Source organism: Onychostruthus taczanowskii, unplaced genomic scaffold (genome assembly GCF_017590055.1).
Source record: "Onychostruthus taczanowskii isolate IOZ18803 unplaced genomic scaffold, ASM1759005v1 scaffold59, whole genome shotgun sequence".
NCBI lineage: Eukaryota > Metazoa > Chordata > Aves > Passeriformes > Passeridae > Onychostruthus > Onychostruthus taczanowskii.
In genome coordinates, this window is record NW_024503568.1 from 1191453 (window position 1) to 1211520 (window position 20068).

At 43.0% G+C, this 20068-nt stretch overlaps 1 protein-coding gene across 1 annotated transcript; it reads left to right on the forward strand.

Annotated features, from left to right (window-relative positions):
- Positions 1-4505: 4505 nt before the first annotated feature.
- On the forward strand, positions 4506-5072 carry FERD3L (Fer3 like bHLH transcription factor). Its single transcript, XM_041418272.1, has one exon. The coding sequence runs from the start codon at positions 4506-4508 to the stop codon at positions 5070-5072; it is 567 nt and encodes a 188-aa protein (XP_041274206.1).
- Positions 5073-20068: the final 14996 nt, after the last annotated feature.

Sequence of the window (20068 nt, forward strand, 5' to 3'; positions counted from 1 at the left end):
CTAAGGCTCACCCTAGAGAATTGAAGCTAGAATCTCCAAGCTTCTCACTGTCCATCCGGAGACACAGACTTGAAGTGGACCACCATGTTTACTACAGGTGCTCCTATCTCTGCAGGAATCAGAATGTCTCCATGATAACTTGTTACTTGGATAAGATCCAGCAGTTAGATAATATGAACCCATTTCTAGTACCCATATTATTTTCCTTAACTGATGGAGTTGACCAATTCTTTCCACAAATGAGATCTGGGGAAGTCAGGCTGAGGTAACTTTGTCCTCACCTCCATACACTTCACCGGTCTGTAGTGCACCAAAGTCTTTCCCAGCAGTTTCAGTCAGCAAAGCACTGATTCCTCTGGTCTGTATTAGCTTTGACCTTGACTTCATCAGCCTCCTCCCTTCTGTTTTTTTTGTAAGGTGCTCAAAAAAGTATGGACTATTTAATTTATTTTATGTATTTTGTTAGGCGTCCCTCAGCTTCACTCAGACATAAAATCTTCAAACATAAACTCAATCACTGGCCAGTGTTCATTGCCTATTTAACCTCATAATGCATTTGAGGTCTCCCTGACTCTTCCAATGATATCACATTCAATCACATGTGCTATGTTTTCATTTGAATACTACGGCATTCTTCTAGCACCAAAATAACCAGTATTCAACTAGCTTTGTGTAAATATTTCCTTTTTGTATTAATTTGTCAGTGGTGTCTGTAGTGCCTTCCTCTTCACCACTGATTGACCAAGGGTCTGGATGAGATATTTTCCAAACTCTCTCTGTTCCCTTGTGAGCTGGCCCCTTCTCCACATATATATTCTGTACTGATCCTGTCTGGCCTGTCAGGAAGGCAAACTGTGAGTCCAACAAGACAGGGACTGTCCTGTGTTTTGAGGTAGTAAGGTCCTGATCCATGGGCACTTTAATTTTAAGTTTAACCATCAGACAGCTGCAATGTCAATAATTTGAAAGAGATTGCATTAGTGTCCAACAGAACCCATCTGTTTCTGTTATTTAGGCCAGAGTTTGAAAATGACAGTAACTGTCAAACTATTTATGGATCAGTTAAAGGAGAGAAGATTTTTTTTTCCATTCTACAAGAAAAGTGTAGACATTATTTTCACTTACATATCTAACTTTTTTTTGTTTCCAAAGCAGACAACACCTTTCAGGTCCTTGTTAAATGAGTCATATCTGATGGAGAGTACCTACATATTTCTGCATCTCGGGGTCACTGTTGGCTTCCAGTGAATTTTCTAGTAAAGTACAGGTCACTGTTAAAATCTACAGCATTTCAATCAATAATTCCAAGTTATCGGAATTGCTGTATTTTCCTGGGTGATACTGTGGACAATTATCACACAAGGTGATAAAAGGTCTGGGCAGAAAAGGATATATATATAGCGCTTTCTGATTGGGCTAATAAATCAGAAAAGTTGTTGTGGTTTGAGTTTTAAACTCAAACCTTACATGAACATCAAGAATAATTTTATAGATATTTCTGAAGAATAATTTTGGAAATAGATGCACAGTGGCTTGAAAGTGTAGTCATCAGTTCTTAGCATTTCTAAGCACCTTGTGAGCAAATTTTTAATTGATAAGTGAAATGAAAATAAGGGAGGGCTGAAGGAAGGTAGGAGTCATAAAGCAAACTACATTCATATTTAAAACAATCTAGAACACACTTTGGATCTGCTAATCTGGTCTGAGACAATTTTGGAGTAACAAAGCAGCCTCTTATGAGAATTCATTCTGCTACTCTGACAGTCTTGTTTTTTCTAGGCACTGAAAATCTGTGTCTTGCAGCATTGAGTATTCATTATACATTGCCTCAGCTCCATATTTTCCCTGAAATGACAAAAATCACCAATTAAACAAAGTGTCACATATTAGTGGTACCACCGTTCATTGAGTTTATTCTATATAATTTAAAATATTTAATATCAGAGAAAAATCAATATTTTAGCAAGAAATAAGGGAGAATAGAAAAAGATACAAAGAGCGAAAAAATCCACTTTACAAGAGGATTCACCTTGGCAGCAAGTCTTCATTTTCTGCCAGGACCTCCCAGCACTGTCATAGTTCTGTCTTTATTATTTCCTTTAAGAAGTATTGATATTTTTATGACTTATGTTATATTACTTTGTGCTGCATTATAAGCTAGAAAAGCTCGTCCCTTTATGTTCTTGCAATATAAACCTCTTCCAGCTCTGGTTGTCTCTGTAGATTGTGTCCTGCAAATATCTGCAACTAGAGAGGTGAGCAAGAGCTTCTCTCTGAAGATACCCTGGTGAAGGGCAGGTCTGTCCTCTACTAAATGCCAATTTCCTACAGGACAGTAAATTCATGTGAGTTTTGACATAGAGATGATTAGTTAATATTTTCCATTATTTTATTTCACTGTCTGAAGTAGTTGTCTTTCCATTATAATTTTGATTCTGTAGAGATGTGTATTTCCTGTCATTTGTCCTTAATTTTTACCTCCGTGTCTGTAAATTAAATACTTGTCACCTCAACTAAAAGGAGCCCAAATAAATCATGGTCCTTTGTGGGTCAGTCATAAATATGTATCTGATCTTTCTTGCACCGAGTGTTTTTATACAACACTTAACATTTACATATTTTCAATTTACTTGAAGAGAGGCAGCACCTCTCACAACAGGAGGTTTACACTTCCTCCTTGCCTCATTGCTTCATTCACCAGGTGTTCTATTACCCCATATTAGCTACAAATAAGCAAGTCTCTGAGCGGCTCTCTCCTTGCCCGCTAAGACACCTCTTATCCCTAGCAAGAATAAAGGCAGTCCCGCTGTTCCTCGCTGTTTACCCAGCCTCAGGCAGGCTGCTGAGCCAGCCTGCGGGTGACGGCGCCGCAGGACGGGGAGAGGCTGGCTGTCGGCCCGAAGGAGAGGGTGATGGCCATGCTCCCCTCGGGTACCTGCGGTGCCGCCACGGCCCCGGGGCGCGGCCGCCCCTCTGCGGAGCTGTCCAGCGTGCCTGAGCTCCCGCGCACCTTCCGCAGCCCGCGCAATTTCCCCGCCCGCCCCCGCCGCCGGGAAGCGGGCACGGGAAGCGGCTTTCCCCCTGTACCTTTCCCAGGAAAGGGGGTGCTTAGTTCGCCCCGCTGAGTTGTCAATGACGGCAAATCCCGGTATGCGGCGGGAAATGTTTGCGGTCCTGTAGGCAAACAGGAAGTATTTTCTAGGAGAGGCATCCTTCGGCCGCCCCCATCCACTCCCTTTGATCTCATCAGTTTTGAAATCCCCTTAGAAATTAGAGACTAATTAGCCTCAAAGAGAGAGTGACAACAATGCACGACAAAGGAGAAGATTAGGTTTTTGAGAAGGCAGCTCAGTGGTGATGGGCAGTCACTCCTGAGACAGCGGTGTGTACAAATCGTGTTCCAAAGAAAATCGAACAGATTCGACCTCGGTGTATCTGACGCTGCCAGGGATTGCCAGGGCCGGGCTGTTTATTTAGGGAGAGCCTATGGTGCGGGAGGGTGAAGACGCAGCCCCTCTTCCAGTCTCCCAAGACAAAAGCAAAACAATCCCCAGCGTCTGTCCTCAATGAAACCTTGATCAAAGAAAGGTATTCAGCGGTGTCGGGTGTGTGTGTTCATGTGCATGTCACGGTATTTTGCGACATGTATCCAGCGTTATCAGTGCGTGCGTTCAAGTTGATTTCCTCTGTGCTCTGCCGGGGACCGGGACGGCTCCAGCAAAGGTGTACCAAAGGCTCAGGGTGCTCTCCGCTGCCCTGAGCAGGACCAGCTTATGCTCCTCTCACGGGCAGGAGGAAGGAGTTTCAAAACAAGTGCTATGAGATTGCCTGAACCCAAATGGGATTTATGAAGCAGCCTTTTACTGGAAAGATATTTGAACTCTGGTTGAAGGGGATTTAGAGGGAATGAAGAGACGATTCCAACAGTTACTACAGGGAATGCAATATCGGGTCCCCTACAATGCTTACTTAGGCTAATGGAGGTCCTGTCATTCAGTTCCCACTGCGCTGGGATACAGAGTAAACATTCCCCGGTGACCCTCTGCATGCAGGTCCCCTCTTCAGGACATCATTAAAAGCATACATGCAGTTGCCTGACATCAGTTGTCAGGCTGGCTCCCGGGGTTCAGAGATCCCGAAAGAAAGCAGGAAAACAAGCCCAGTGGAGACCCGGCTCTGCTCCTTGGGGCTTTAAGGAGGCTGAAAATCGTTTGGTTGCGGGTGTGTAAGAAGAGACAAAAGCGCTCAGCAGGTAAGAGCGGAGGGTTTTGCCAAGAAGGAACTGTCCTTGATCGCTGTGACAGGATTAACTCGCTGGGGACTCCTCTCTCGGGAGCATCCACGCGTCCCCGAGGGGATTGCCCGTCTCCTCTCATCAGCATCACGGCGAGAAATTTTACGGCCGCTCTTTCTAGTCCTGCTAATCCTGTTATCCGGAGGGTTATAAATATTAACGTTGCTGGGGCTGGGGATGGGGAACCAAAATAAGCCCTCTCTGAAGTAAGATGTCAGCCAGCCTTTTCCCAGCCCACCAGCGCCCAGGGCTGCTGGATGAGCTGCACGGCAGAGCCCCGCAAGTGCCCTGCCCGGAGGGGCTGCTGGGCACCTCGGTACTGGATTTCGTGGCCGACCTCTCCCTGGGAAGCCCACAGGGAGCCCCCAGGGCTGGGGCGGGCCTGGGGCTCTGCGAGGTCACCACCGGGCCTCCCTTCGGGGACAGAGTCCTGTCGCTTCGGGAAGGGATGGCCCGAGGTTTGCCCCTGGCTGCTTTCGGAAATGGAGATCCCGAAGACGAAGAAGAAGAGGAAGAGGAAAGGATGCGCAGCGCTTCCCTCCTGGACAGACCTAGGAGAAAACGGGTCATCACCTACGCCCAGCGCCAGGCTGCCAACATACGGGAGAGGAAGAGGATGTTCAACCTCAACGAGGCGTTTGATCAGCTCAGGAAGAAGGTGCCCACCTTCGCCTACGAGAAGAGGCTCTCTCGAATAGAGACTTTGCGCCTGGCCATAGTGTACATCTCCTTCATGACTGAGCTCCTGGACGGATGCAGCAGACAGGAGGCGAGCTAGGGAGCGCCCGGGCCCGGCGGGATACGGCTGCAGCCGGGCATCACCCGAGGGAGCGAGCAGGTGTCCTCGGAGCCTCCCTTCTGGAGAAACAGATCCGTAGCTCTTGCCTCGGCTTCTCACACCACAGCCAGGACCGTGTAGGTGTGGGATACAAAACCAGGAGTGTTAGGAGAAGCGTGCGCTGAGGTCGGGAGGAGTTGGGGAGAAGATGGGTGGAGAGGCTCAGTGTGTTGCAGACTTGTTAATATTTATAATTTTTTGTAAGCGGACGGTGGGAGGCGGGGATGGAGGTTCGAGGCTCCTTGGTTTGTGTTATGTTGCCTGCTTGCTTTAATATCTTTCCAATTTGTTGCTTTGGAGAAAGAATGGGCCGTGGCAGTGGAGCCCTTCCAACGTGTGGAACGGGTTTCCAGCGGGTTCGTTCCTGCCCAGCTGCCTGCCAGGGAAATCTCGGCCTGTGCATTTTAACCCAGCGCTTTCTGCCTTTTAAAAAATAAACAACAACTCCTTTTTCTTTGAAATCCAGTCTGCCAAGTCCACGCCGTGTGTCACGGGGCCAGGGAAGGCGAACATCTGGATACAACCGCTTGTTGTCACGATTTTCTTCCCGGGAGAGGCTCTGTCCTTGCGTGTGGGCGGCCAGCGCCGTCGCTCGCTCCGGGCGGGAGCTGGCGCAGGAGCGCCCGGCCCGGCCCGGCTCGGCGGGGCGAGGTGCGGCTGTCCGGGATGCCCCGCAGCCTTCCCGGCACCGGCGGGGCCAGCCTGGGAAGCTGTCTGCGCCCTCCTGAGAGAGAAAACTTGTGAGTTTGTGGGCTTTGGTTTTGGGGACGTCAAACGGAGACGTTTACTCTCTCACGGCACATTCCCTTACAAAGGCACGCACAAACACGCAAGCCACGTTTCATCTTTGCAAGGAGTAAAAAGTATGAAATACATTCTGAAAAGCCGGAGCGGGGAAGCCCGAGGAGGGCATAACCCCGGGGATGGGGATAGGGTCCACCCCGGGGATCTCTGCCTAGCGTAACCTACTGATGCCTCCGCAGGCATCCCTGAAAAGGGGCGAGCTGCCAGGAGAGCGGCAGCGGCGGGAGGTGGCCGCGACTGGGCTGGGAGCGGGGCCCGGGTCGCCCGGGTCTCCCCTAGAACCCCCTCCGACCCATCTTGCTGTACCTCTGCCCTTCCTTCCAGCTCCCTTCCCCAGTTCTCTCTGCTGCTGGCACCTTCCTTTGCTGCTGCTAGGAAAGACCTGGATTTGTCCCCGCAGAGGACGGGATGCAGCCAGCCTGCTCAGAGCCCGGTCCACTCACATTAAACTGCCCATTCAGGGCCGTGGTTCTGCATGGCTTCGTAGGACAGCTTTTATCTTCGTTAAATAAAATTACCGTGATATTAGTAAAATCAAGATTTACCCTGAATTCAGGCTAGTATAGCTAGGATCCTATGTCTCATTTCTTCTCTCATGTTTTGTCAGGTCTGTGATGATTTTTCTTTTCCTCGTTCTGTTCACTTTAATATTATCATGAGAGATCTAATATCCTGTATTAATACTCTAATATTCTGTCTCCTTTCACTTGTTTCCCTGGTTTCTTTTTCTACTTGTTTTTGTTGACCTCTCTGACTCCACACATTGCATCTGCTCTCCATTTGTCAAAATGCTTTTTTTTCCAAGAGGCAGTTGGATAGTTAGCGCAGCTGGATCCTTTCTAGGAACTGGGGGGTTTCACCTCCTCAGATGGTTTTGTGTTGTTTTGAGGTTTGTTTTCTTTCTTTTTCTTTTTTTTTTTTTTTCCTAAAAATAAAACGAGAGAAGGAACTACGTATGAACAACGTTCAAATATCAACAATAGTTCACATAACCCAATCTCATTTTAGTTACCATCATCTCAGGCAAAATGATGAAGACAAATTCTTTAAGGACAATGAAATAGGCAATTTAATATTCACTTCTTACCATTATTTCTCTATGATGCCTCCCAGTATGATTATATAACTTTTCATAATTTTTCTTGCTCATATCATTGGATAAAATTCAAACTCTATAGCACATAGAGTCTTAAGTTAAGAGATTCATAATGTAAACATGTCTGTAACAGATAATTCAAAAATTATTGGTTTTCTCTTCTTGGTTTAATAACAAAACACTGGAATTTGTTCAAGATCCAAGTTGGTTTTTTTTGGGTTTTTTTTTTTTTTATACTTGTGTCAGAGACTAGAGAAAAGCAGAAAGGATATGTTACATTTTATTTTTAAATACAAATGGATCTTGCATTATCAATCCTGATTTCTAATGGATCACTGGAAATTTTGTAGCAATACAAACAGCATTAACATTCTTAAATGAGCCACTGATACTAAAAACATTAGAAATTAAAAATGCAGTTGTGGTATAAACCAATGAACAAAATATGTAAACAGCACAGAAAAAATACCAAGATGTGTTTTGAACTGCCCCTGAGACACACATTGATTTATAGGACCTTAGAACCTGATGACATGGGCTTGTTTGTTTGTTTGTTTGTTTCATGCTTTTCCAAAACTGATGAAGATTTACTAAAAAAGCAGTCTAAATGCAATTTTTTTCCAAGGAACTGTTGAAACCAAAGCATGTCCTTACACCCATGAAGAGCTCAGTGAAAGAGCAAGATGCCATACTGAGCCATCCCTTGGCCCCTGTGGATGTGTTGAAATCCTGGAAGTTTAGATTGGTAAGAATATAAGCCAATTATGGGAACATTGCAGACAAGCTTCTTGCTGGAGTTGCAATCCCATCTGGCTGAAATAACAAAACTGTGGGGTTCTTTCTCCCCTAATCCTTGTCTCAGTCCAAGATAGCTGCTTTCTAATCTGTGGAGTCGGTACAGTACAGCAGCCTGTCAGGCTTGGGAAGACAGTGAAACCCCAACCAGAACAGAGTGCAGAAGTGCTGCTAACTCCAGCAAAGCTTGGATTTCACCCACTGGAGTGAGAGGCCTTCTTCCCCTTGCTCAGAATCCCTGCTGCCACCAAAGCCGAGTCCAGCTCCTCAGTCTCCCCAAAGCACAGTGCCATTATCACCGCATTAAGAACAAAAACTGACAGTGTCAATTACTTCTGGGAAAAGATAATAAGGGGCTTTTTAAAGCCTTAGAGCTGTTTGATCATAGCTCATTTTTAGACCCTGGTCTGAGGCTGGTTTGTTTATGTTCTCTTTGGCCACTGAAGACTGACTTTTGGTAGAAATTCGAGTTCTCTTGAAGCTATCATGTTACAATTAGTATTCAGACATGTAAACCAAAAAAATAAGACTAAATGAAATCATATTTGAGAGACATTTCATAGCTTTCAAAGAAAAGTATAAATAATCAAATGATTTTGCAATCTCTAGTTAGATTGATCTTGTTTTACAGCTGCTGAACCTGAAAGGAGGTTTAAGAAAACTAGTGCTGGAAACAGAACAAAATATTATGATAGCACTACAAACTTTTGAATCCACTCTCAGATCAGCTACTATGGCCCCATGATTAGTGTTTATTATCGCATTTGTCAGCATTTCATTATAAACACTCAAGTGCAGAGGGTTTATAACTCAGCTATAAAAATTCCCTCTAGGATGAAACTTGATAAGTGAAGTCTTAGCCCAACAGCACTTTTTTTTTTCTTTTACAAACTTTAAAATAAATTAGTTTTTGAAGTCACGGAGTTACTAAACAAAAGTAATGGAAAAGTGGTTTTGATTTATTTTTCAGATTGGTGAATCTTCTCAAAAAGAATTTCTATATTACCCTACTGGTCCTTTCAATTAACATGGACTTCCGGTTTTTGGTGGGCTTCTTTTTTATTTATTTTTTTAAACTTAAAAATACCTAAAATACTGAAGCTGAAAGTGTGACTGTTGTGCATGCTGAGTCCCTGTTTCCACAGGAATTTGTTGTTTTACCAGGCTTGAATGTTACTAATCTGCAACAATGACAGCCAAGATTTTCCTAGAAATACAAGAGACTAGTTACTAAGGACTACTAGTTATAACTAATATTTAGGACCAATAGTTATTAACTAATAGTTTATAGGGACTAATAGCTGTGCTGGTTACATTCTTTTTATGATACAGTAAATTGGTGCTTTTTCTAAAAATGTGCTAAATACAATCAGTTCAGATTATTTGCTCTTCAACTCTGCTCAAAAAAAAAAAAATGCTTGTTTCAAATAGTGAGATGAACACTTGTGACTGCAATATATCCAGAATAAAAGAATTGACAGAGTAAAAACATTCAACTGCAATTACCTAGAATTTTAACTTTTCAAGAAATGTAACTCAGAAATTATGTTTTAAATAGTGCTTCATCCAAATTTTGATTTTCCCCTTCTCTGTCCTAGTTTCAGTGATTACTTTTTGTCTGGCTGGCACTGAAGTTTAAGCCTTTGAATTATTCGCAGCTGCTACTCACTCTGCTGATCACCAGCTACACTCCAGTGCAGTGGTCCTTACATACCTAAAATTCCTATTTCTTCGAAGAAGTCAAAATAGGGGAGTAATTCTGTTACCTTTACTTTCCTAGTACAGTTTTCCACATTATTATGTACTTACAAGGACTGCAACATATTCAAACTGTTGTGTGCATGAAATTATCTTAATGTGGCTTTTGCTGCTCTCTAAGTCTTTAGTGTCACAATGACAGCGACACAGACCCTTTCTTCTCATGCTGAGGGGTTTTGAATGGTTCCCACACAAAGGTGTTGCACTGCAGAAGGATAGGCAACACTATTGTCACATGTGACTTTATTTCAAACAAATAATCAGGCACACTGAGATTCTAAGCCTATTTATGATTTTGTCATACCTCTGCCATAATTTCAAAAAGAGAGATAGAGAGTATCCTGTTGGTTTAACTGTCTCTCCTTAGCTCTGAAAGAAGAAGAAAGGTAATAATTTTCCCTATGAGCTCCAGCTCCATCTTCTCTTGCTCCAAGCCTTACAGGGGATCAAGGACAAGCAGTACATTTTATGATTTTCTACACAGCAAAGAGGAAATCCATGAATGCATTCTTCAACATAAACACATGCACTGAGAGAAGTTGATTCAGATGTTGATATTTCTTTTTATTTCTAGCATTGTTTATTTACTATGCAGTCTTTAACCTAGTTAATGATTCCAAATTTTGAAATTTACAGTTATCAGAAAGAAGGGTGGTACCTATAGAACAAAGGATACAGGAATAGAAATACCACAGCAACCACTATTACTGCTTGAACTTTTCAGTGTCATGTGGGATAGATGTTGTCTTTGATCTCACTAAAAGATAGTTTAGCAAAGACTTTCAAAGCAACCAATAATTTATGATTTTTCATTATTTTTTGTGATCAAGATGAGGTGTCATATAAAGATCCTGATGTCACTGCTGAAACAAAAGTTGTTACCTGAAACCATAGCCAATATTTTGGTATTTGATGGTGAAATGGATGTGTGCAGCTCCACCAGTCCTTTTCTCTTTAGCTGCGAGTAGTGATTACAGTGAAAATATTGCTCATATCCAGTGCTGCTGGGAAACTATATTTACACTTTACTGGGTTTCCTACTCAAGCTTTTAGGGGCTTGGCAGGGCTGCTTCCATGTGGAAAAGCGTGTAAAGAAGGCACTGAGCCTTGTTCCCAGAGCCATGCACTGGGAAGGGGCCAAGTCATCCATCCTGGGTGTAGCCACAGCCAGGCTCTTGTATTGCCCAAAGTGTGTCCTTTGAAGGCCTTTTTAATAAATACCTACTTTATTCCTTTAACACTGTCTGGCCTCTGTTCTAGGCAGCCTCTCAAGGCACCACTCTTCCAGGGGGTGTTTCTGGGTAAAGTGCCATCTGCACCCTAAAATCATACCAAGAGACTAGAAATATAAAGAAAAGTTTCTTTAAACAGAAACTTTTGCAAGTAAAAGGGAAGACTCCACAAAGCCTTTGCACCCTGCTCCAGCCCTAGACCTGGTAGCTCTTTGAATTTGCCTCTACTGCTCTGCTCCCCTCCCTCCTGGCAAACAGAAGGCCCTTGTACTACAAAGAATGTCTCCTTTGGAACACATTTATTTGGGAAAAGAATGTAAAACCTGATAGAGCTAGATCCAGCCACAGCTCAGCAGATTTCATGTTGCAAGTGTGCTGTATTTTCTATTAAAGCTGGCGCCAGTGATCAGTTTCTGCCATTCAGTCCACTCAGTGTGGTTGTATATTTTCTTAATGAGGATCTGAAATCAGCCTCTTTCACTCAACTGACAGTCTGCCAGAATTATGCCATCTTTCCTAATGCAGAGATCATATGATCCATCTGTTGTCTGCAGCCATGCAGGGGAAACATTTTCCAAAGAGAAATGTGGGTTGGTCCCAAAAGTATGTAATTATCCAAATGCTGAAGTGTTTCAGATGTTTCAAGGTGCTCTTGGGCCTGGTCTTGGGCATTGAAGCTCCTATGAAGTCTTTGAGAATAATGTACATAACTAAGTCATTGAGTTGCCAGGAAATATTTGGAGTACAGGCGTAATTTTTAAATTGTTATTAAATAACTTTGAGCTGAATCAGATATTTAGTCCTCAGCAACATCATCTGGGGACATTTGCGAGTACTTACAATCTTAAGTAGTTCACTTTTTTGTTGTTAATATTATCGCATAAGACACAAAAGATAAAGAGCATTAAGTGAATACGCAGAAAGATGTTTTAATCTATTTTTATAATTATTTCATTATATGCTAGAATACTGCAGTAACTCTGCAACACCATTGACTCTCATAATTCTGCAAACTACCAGATGCAAAAGAAGTTGTAGGATGATGAATAATAGTAATGGAGGGGGAAAAAAGGAAAATATGATTGAGAGACTGTAAAATGAAGGGCTATCTCAGATCTTTCTCTACCTTGCATGAAGGCGTGTGGAATTCATTTCATATTACATCTGACTCTGTTTAAATTTTCTTTGCAGATATCTTGAAGGTTGCCAAATATGATTAAACTGACATTTTAGGCCCTCATCAGGTGCCACCTCCTTGACATACAGAACCCAAATGTTAATCGTGAGCAAATGGAACTTTCTCTGAAGTACTGATAACTGTGCTCAAACTACTAAACCAGTCCTTGGTAAGATGGACTTTAAGTCCTATAGATGCAAACACCTTCACCAGCCCCAAGGTGTTAAATTTGGAAACATCCATCTATCCATTGCTTTATGTTGTCAGCTGAACTTGGGTTGACAACAGCATAAGTAATTTCTCACTGTTATATATTTCAGTCATCCAGGAAAAAAATTATTTCAGCATTTCCTCTCAGATCACAACTGAACACAACCTATGGACTGAACTCCATTTTGCTGAGGAAGTTCTGTGATGTTAATAACATGAGGTTTGTCCTTGGAGAGAAGTAAGTTTTACCAAAGCTATAGATAGAACACACAACATTCGAAATATTTTAAAAATTTAAAATGTGCAGGCATATCTCCTGAAATACACAAACTGAACCAAACCCAAAAAAACCCAAACAAACAAACCAAAACAAGATAAATTTCTCATCTTGTTTTTGAGAGTAGTAGAAACATGAATCTTTAGTGTACCATAGGCCAAATTATTTGAAAAACTCAGTGCATTAGCCAAATATTGGACTGGAGAGCATTTTGGTGTACAGGATCAGTGGTTTTTGCCTTCAAGCTGGAAAGACATGATAGCTACCTGAGAAGGACATGGTGGAGGAAAAGTTCTAATGACATTCACTTCAATCCTGCTTCACCTTACAGAACACAGTTCTTCTGAAGCTATGAGTCATTAGTAATATTTATTGTGAGGGTTTCTGAATCACTTCCATAGCACATAAACAATAAATATAACCCCAAAGATGCGCTGTGAGATGAAAAGAGAAGATTTTATGCACAAAGTATTTTCTTTTGCTGAAAACATCCAGAGACACATTTTCAAATGACAGAAAGTCTACACAGAGGTTGGTAATGACCACCTTGCAGTAGCATGGTGGAAATGCAGGTGGCACCATGGAGGTTTCTTAGAGAAAACCTAGGGAAAACACAAACCTAGATATGCTGTGGTTTCTTTCCACTCCATGTATAATGCTACTACTGCCTGCAGGTATTGCACTCCTAAGTCTGTATCAAAATGGGGTGGTGCTTATCTACATCATTTGTGGTGTCACAGCTGTTACTGGGGACCTGCTAATTCATTCCCTTCAGTTCTGATGTCCTTACAGTAGCACCTATTCCAGCATGGATTTCACATGCCATTTTCAAATGCTCTTGAGCAAAGTTTAATGGCAACTTTTTGTCATATAATATTTTGCTAACTTCTATGACTTAAGAGGCAGCAGAAATCCCTTTTTCCTCAATGAACAATTTGGGACGGATATGTGCAAAGAAACACAATGCCTTCCATTCCCATAACCACAAGGAATGAAAAAGCATCTTCTACCTCTTTATAGCAGAGTAACTTTTTTCTGATACACATTAGACCTGTGGAAATTTGAAGGGCTGTTTCTCACAGTAATAGCTGAGTGACTGTATTGCCTTTTTTTCCTCCTGTCTATATGCCTTTTGGTTGGCCCTTTACCCTTAATGTGAGCAATTATGAAGTGCTTCCTATCGTACATCTGATTCAGCTTTAAGAACTTCATTTCCCAACAGTGCATCTAATCTTTAAAGATGGTTATTTTTCTTCTTTTTTGGAGGAAATTTTCTACCCACAGTGAATTCTGTGAGGAAATGGTAGGATTTAGACAGTTAACCTGCCAGCTACACTAACAAATCAGATAGTTTGACATCTAGACCAGACTATTAGTTCCTGCAATGAACTGACAACATGAAACCACAAATAGAAGGATTTGGTGTTGCAAAATTTTACCTGCCAAATTGGAGGCTGTGTTGTCCTCTCAGAAGAAACAGCCCATTCTGGGATGCATCCTCAAGAAGGAGAATGTGGCAGCTGTTTCACTTTTTGCAGCAACATGACACAGTGTTATAGGAAAGAAAATACAGAGAGTTATCTTAGTTGATTGAAATTAAGCCAAATGACAGTGTGCCATACCACAGCCACTCAATTACATACGTTGAATGTAGATAAAGTTGTAGTTACCCATAATGGACTTTGGCCAAAAGACAACATCATGAATCTTTCCAAGACACTAAAGGATTTTCACTGACCAAAACTTTAACATGTTGGCAGATAACTGCTATGTTGAAGGCCATTTGGGGATAACAAAAATAGATCATAAATGTCACTGTAGATAGCATATGGCTGTAAGCCACTGAAATATAATTGATCAAACTTCTATCTGTTTGGAAGGAATGATGAACATCCTACTGTCAAATAACCCAGATTCAGCAAAAAATTCCTGCAGACATATGTCATTCCAATTACTCAAGTCTCTGATACAGTGATTACAAGCAAGCAGTGCAGTAAGCTCTGTGAGGCTGTAGCTTGTTTTAATACTGGTTTCTTTTTTATTAAAATGGATGCTCTAAACACTATGCATTCTTGTAGAGAAAAGGATTACCAATTGAACAATAAAGTTCACCGTTTCAAATTAAAGCCCTTGCTTCATCCATTAAAGCCTACTGAACATCCTCTACCTTCAAGTTAATTTCAGCATCTGCTGTTGCCAAGAGCTGCATTAGTCCTTTTGCAAAGCATGAAAAACTAAGCCTAGCATTAGAGAAGACATTAGAAAATATTATGAGTTGCTCAACTATGAAGTGAGATGAAAACCTGAACATATTTTAGAGTCAGAAGAGTATTTTGAAATTAGGTCTCTGCTCTGACTGAAAATCTGGTCCATATCTTACTGTTTAGTGTCCAGTCCATATATGCCCTACTGAGCTCAAAGCATCCTTGAACTTACTAGTTCAGCAACAACATTTCTACTATGCAGAAAAATGTGGATGTTTTGAAGACTAAAAATTAATTACAACCTTATTGAAAAGGATTATTGTTTTAATAATAAATCCACAAGTTCAGCTAAATATTAGAGAACAGTGACTGATGGTTTACTCCAAAGGCGGCTTTTCTTACATATCTCTTATTCTCTTAGTCTGGACCTATTATAATTTTTATTTTATTTGAAGTTTAATTGACCTTTTTTAAGACTTGATCCAAAGGCCACTGAAACTGTCTCCTTGACATCAAAGGATTTTGGACCAAGTCCTTAATGAATGTAAGCACAAATGCTCTAAAAGGAGAAACAAATATTTCTCTGCTTCTGACATGAACTATTTTTAGTGCTGCAAGGTCAGATAGTAGATTTTGGCATGAGAATGTTTGATATAGACACTTTTCAAGGCAGAAGCAGTACAGTATTTTGTATAAATACAAGTACAGATGTTTGTTTGGAGGTTAGAGTTCATAAACAGTCAAGTATGTACACAGATATGTGAACAGTGAATGTGTGCTAATTTACTTTAACGTATCAATAAACTACCACCTCTCTGGAAAATTGCCTTTGGAATTTGGTAACTGAGATTTGTGCTCTAGATCAGCTTCATTGTTGACCTACTATATGATCTTTGGTCAGAAGATAAAGCCAGGATGTGGACCAATGGACAGGTCAGTCCTTTGTGAGCAAGGTAACCTAATCATCATTCTATATTCTGGAGGAAGGAAAATGAGATTGGGGCTGTAAAATCAGGAGTAATGATAGATAGCAGATCTTCAGGCATCATGTCTGATAGCCCATAGCACAAAACAATTATAATCTCCCCACGTAGAAAGGAATATGTAAACTTTAATGTGTGCTGACTGCCTTTTCTGAAAGGAAATACAACCTGGCAGAGATGGAAATACACCCCTGCTCGCTCAAAAGCTTTTCTAGCTCTAAGGAGGTGTCCTTGGAAGTAAGGTAATTGTGGAAAGAGTGAGATGGGTGTTCATTTCTGTGAACCTTTCCCCTCCAGGCTCACCTCCTCTGCATGGCTGCATTCAGTCTATGTGGTCTATGGCCTGGAGGAGGAGATGGATGGGTTCCATTCTGGGGACCTGGCATTCAATCAGCCTGCCAATGAAAGAAGCCCCATTTCCTTTACCCAGGAAATCATATGTGTATGTTGGGATGACCTTCCATGTTCTTTCCCTCACACCAGAATTTGCTGCCCATTTCAGATTTTAAAAACAGCTTATTATCCTGTCTACTGAACTTCTATGTTCATTTATGAGTTATGGTTACTTCTCACATGACTTCGTTTTCATTTTCATCTGTAAGATTCCAAGAGCACCTGAAATCCTAAAGGAGACCACATATAGTAGGAAGCAGGTGGGGGTTGATTTTTCCCAGGATTGCAGACATTGCTAACAGGGTGAAAGCCCATTTCCATGATGAAATTCTGGCTCCATGGCTCTGATTCTAACTGCTTGAGCTGTGGGGTGTTTGAGTCCACCCATAAGAAGAATGCTTTATCCATCAGTGGTGCTGTAGGTGCATTCTTCCCCACCTTGGAAGAAAAAAACAAAATTTGTGGCTAAAACAGCCTGAAGTTTAATGGAGTTTCCTTAGGCCAAGTGCACTGGAAATTGAATATATAGATTTGAGTAATGTGTGGGAGGAGGAAGACTACAAAAAAAATTATATTTATATAGTTCAGGAAAGATGGAAGAGATGGAAAAGAAAAAAAATCAAAGGAGCTGAAATAGCCAATAAGCTCCATTATTAATAAAAATAACCGTTATCCCCTGGAGTGTAGATAAGATTGTTTTACTAAGAGGTCTTTTCAGATTTAGATGTGAAACCACATAAACAAGACTCAGAGCCATACTTAGGGGCAAAACTCCACCACAGCATTCGATATGTTGATCTCTTGTGATGGGAAGGACTGGTCTTGTCTAGGATATTTGAGAGGATACCACTCTGCTTAAACAGCCCCATCCATGGCCATGAATTATTTCTTGATCTGGATAAAAGATTTGATATAAAAACACGTGTTGAAAATAATCTGAGAATTTATTGGGAGACCTGTCTCTTATGTGGGCTTGCTCTTTTGCCAGAAGCATATAGGTATTTCTCGGCCTTGCACAGAATCGAGAGCTGGGAGCAGAGGATGGATGCAGGAGATGCCGAAAGCCGGCGCGCGGGGGGCGCAGCGCTCCCTGCAGCCGGCCCAGGGGCGGAAAGGATGGGCTGCCCTGGGAACACTGGGAACAACGCTGTCTCATCCTTTCGTGGCAGCAAGCTGCTAGGACTTTTACATGAACGGCCACACGACAACGACCTTAAAAATTAAATAAAAATGATTGTAGCAATTTTGACAGTGAAACCGACCCGCTACAGGAACTCCGCGTTATTCACCTGTTTTTCAGAGCTTCTGAAGGAAGCGAGTGTCAAAGCGCTGGCAGCTGGAAACCCACCCGTGGGAAGTGTCCGTATGTCCTCGGGGGATCCGTGTGCCGGATCTCTCCCCAGGACGCAGCGCGGCCATCCCCGGGCTGGGCAGCGGCCCTGCCCCGGCATGGGGCCACCTCAGCGAGAAAAAACACTCGGGGCCCGCTGAAACACGAGCGAACAGAGCCGGGAGCGGGCGGGCAGCCCGAAACTCGAGTGACCCAGCCTGACGGGGCTCTGGTCGAGGCGGCAGCGACTCCGCCGGGAGCGCAGCGGGGCCGGCGGGGAATCGTGCCCTCCGGTGGCCGCCGGCCGCACAGCCCGGCCCGGCCCGCGGAGCCGCCCCGCAGCCCCAGCCCGGCCCGCGGAGCCGAGCCCACCGCGCCCACCACGCCCGGCCCAGGTAGGGAGGCAATGACGGCAGATGCTCGTCAGCTTTTCCTTGGTTCTGTGAGCTGCCGCGGTAATAGTGAGGAAAAAAGAGGTGAAAGAAGACGAGAAACGCGTCCTGCTCTCATAACATTTTTATATTCATTCTGTCTGTTTGCTGTTGCTGAACAGAAATTTGTACCAGGGCACAGTGAGAGTTGCCAGCCTGTTTCCCCGTGTGCTTTCTACGCAGAGCAAATTACAGCATAAACTCCAGTGGGCAAAGCTGCTTGGTGGTCTCTCATCCCTTTTGAAGGGGTATGGTCCTGACCAGGTTTCACCTAGAATCCACAGGAATTAAAATACCTGGCTGTGGAAACTAGTAGGGAAACTTCAATTGATTTCAGTGGTCTTTGCCACATAAAGATAAAACCTCTCAGAAAACACACGACTGAAGGCTTCAGCATCAAAAACATGCAGGCAAGGCTGTCTCCAGGCATGCTTGGATGTAAGACATTGCTCAATATTCCAAGGAATCAGCAGCAGTGAGAGTTTTACCACAGTAAACAGCCTTTGTGACCTAAATTACATGTGTATGTGCTTGCTGTATGGGGAATACAGAACAGCCTTATTGTAATCCAACTATAATTTGTGTGTATGCACAATCTGTTTAACACACTGATGAGGGGCAGCATTGTAGTTGCTACCATCAGATCTTGAGCACATTAGTTCTTAAACTTCTGCACTGACTTATAAATGGGCAGACAAAATTGGGCCTTTCATTCATTCATTCATTTCTTTCTAGAAATCAAGGAAAGAATAAACCTTTTGACCTACTCCCCTCAAAAGCTGTGATGTTTCATGCTGGATAAGGCAGATACTGCTTGTCCCTTCCTGTGAGTGTCTCAACAGTTAATGGGTGCCTACAGAAGAGCTGGAATCAAGATGGGGCCATCCTTTACAGCTATTTCCCTGTGATCAACCACGACTACAATGACCATCACAGACCAACTTACTCCTCATTTCTTCCTACCAGGAGTTTGTCATTTATATATATTATTTTTATTTAGCTCTGTGTTCACAGCCATACCTGTAATCTAGATAGCTGCTTTACCAGTGCTGTAGCTTTCTGCAGAGGTGACAAAATGCTGGAGAGCTCTGGGTCCTTCCAGGGTTTCATGTAAGAGTTCATCCCACAACACATATTTTCCTGAGCTGGGGCCCAGGGAAGCTTGCAGGAATGGACCTGGAAATCTCTAGAAAGGCCAGGGATCTGTTTGCAGTTTTGCTTGCTACCACCAAAGAGTGAAACAGAGTTGAAATTCTGCCCAAGGAGTCAGGAGAGTTCTTACCTAAGCCATACTTATGCATAGAGAAAACCAGGACATGACATCCTTTATCCCATGCTTTAAAGTGGTCTGCAGAACTACCTTAGTGGCCTAGTGGAGGTTCAAGACAAATGGTTTAACACTGCATAACTAAAATACAATTATTATTTTAGTGTGAAATGCAAAAGCTCCACCTCAATCCCCATCAGAACTGTAGATTTCAAAATAAACCAGAATTTACTTGATTTTCTTTAATCTTTCTGCAGACTTCACTCCCCTTCTCTCCCGACATATATATGTGTTCACACTGAAAAAGATCAGCAGTAAACACATGCACACACAAGCACATCCTCACCTATAGACACACCAGTATGACTTTCCCTCTTGCACAGACCCCCAGATGCAACTTTCTGACACATCCACCCTCCTCCCAACACAGCTCCACACACTCCAGCACTAGGCAGGGTTGCTGCCTGCCAGCAGGCCTGGGGGATCCAGGCAGGCTCCCACAGCCAGCCCAGCCCAGCCCAAGTCCCCCAGGACAGATCATTGCCACCACAACTCATCTGGCCCCTGCACTCCTGTGTAGGTCTTGACAGTAACATCATGGGCTTATATGCCTTTGCTCTTGAGCCCATAATTTGGGAGTTGGAGATAAAACAAAAGCCAAAATGAAGAAAATGGGGGGGGGGGGGGGGGAGGGGTTTTTCTGTCCTCATTCATATGGCAGTGTGCTGGTCACATGTCCTGTTAAGCACTGCTGGTGGTTTTTGCTGCAGTTTACACAAAGAGTAGGTGACACTTAGTCCAGCCATCTACTATGGTCAACTACTCCTCTCTCCTCAACTCCATCCCTACATTTCCCCATGTTTTCTATTTTTGCAAACCATATAATACTATTTCCCCACCTATCCTTGACTCCTTCATACGCCCTGCTCTACGCACCCTCCTCCTGCCCCATGACAAGCAGCTGATATCCTGCATCCCA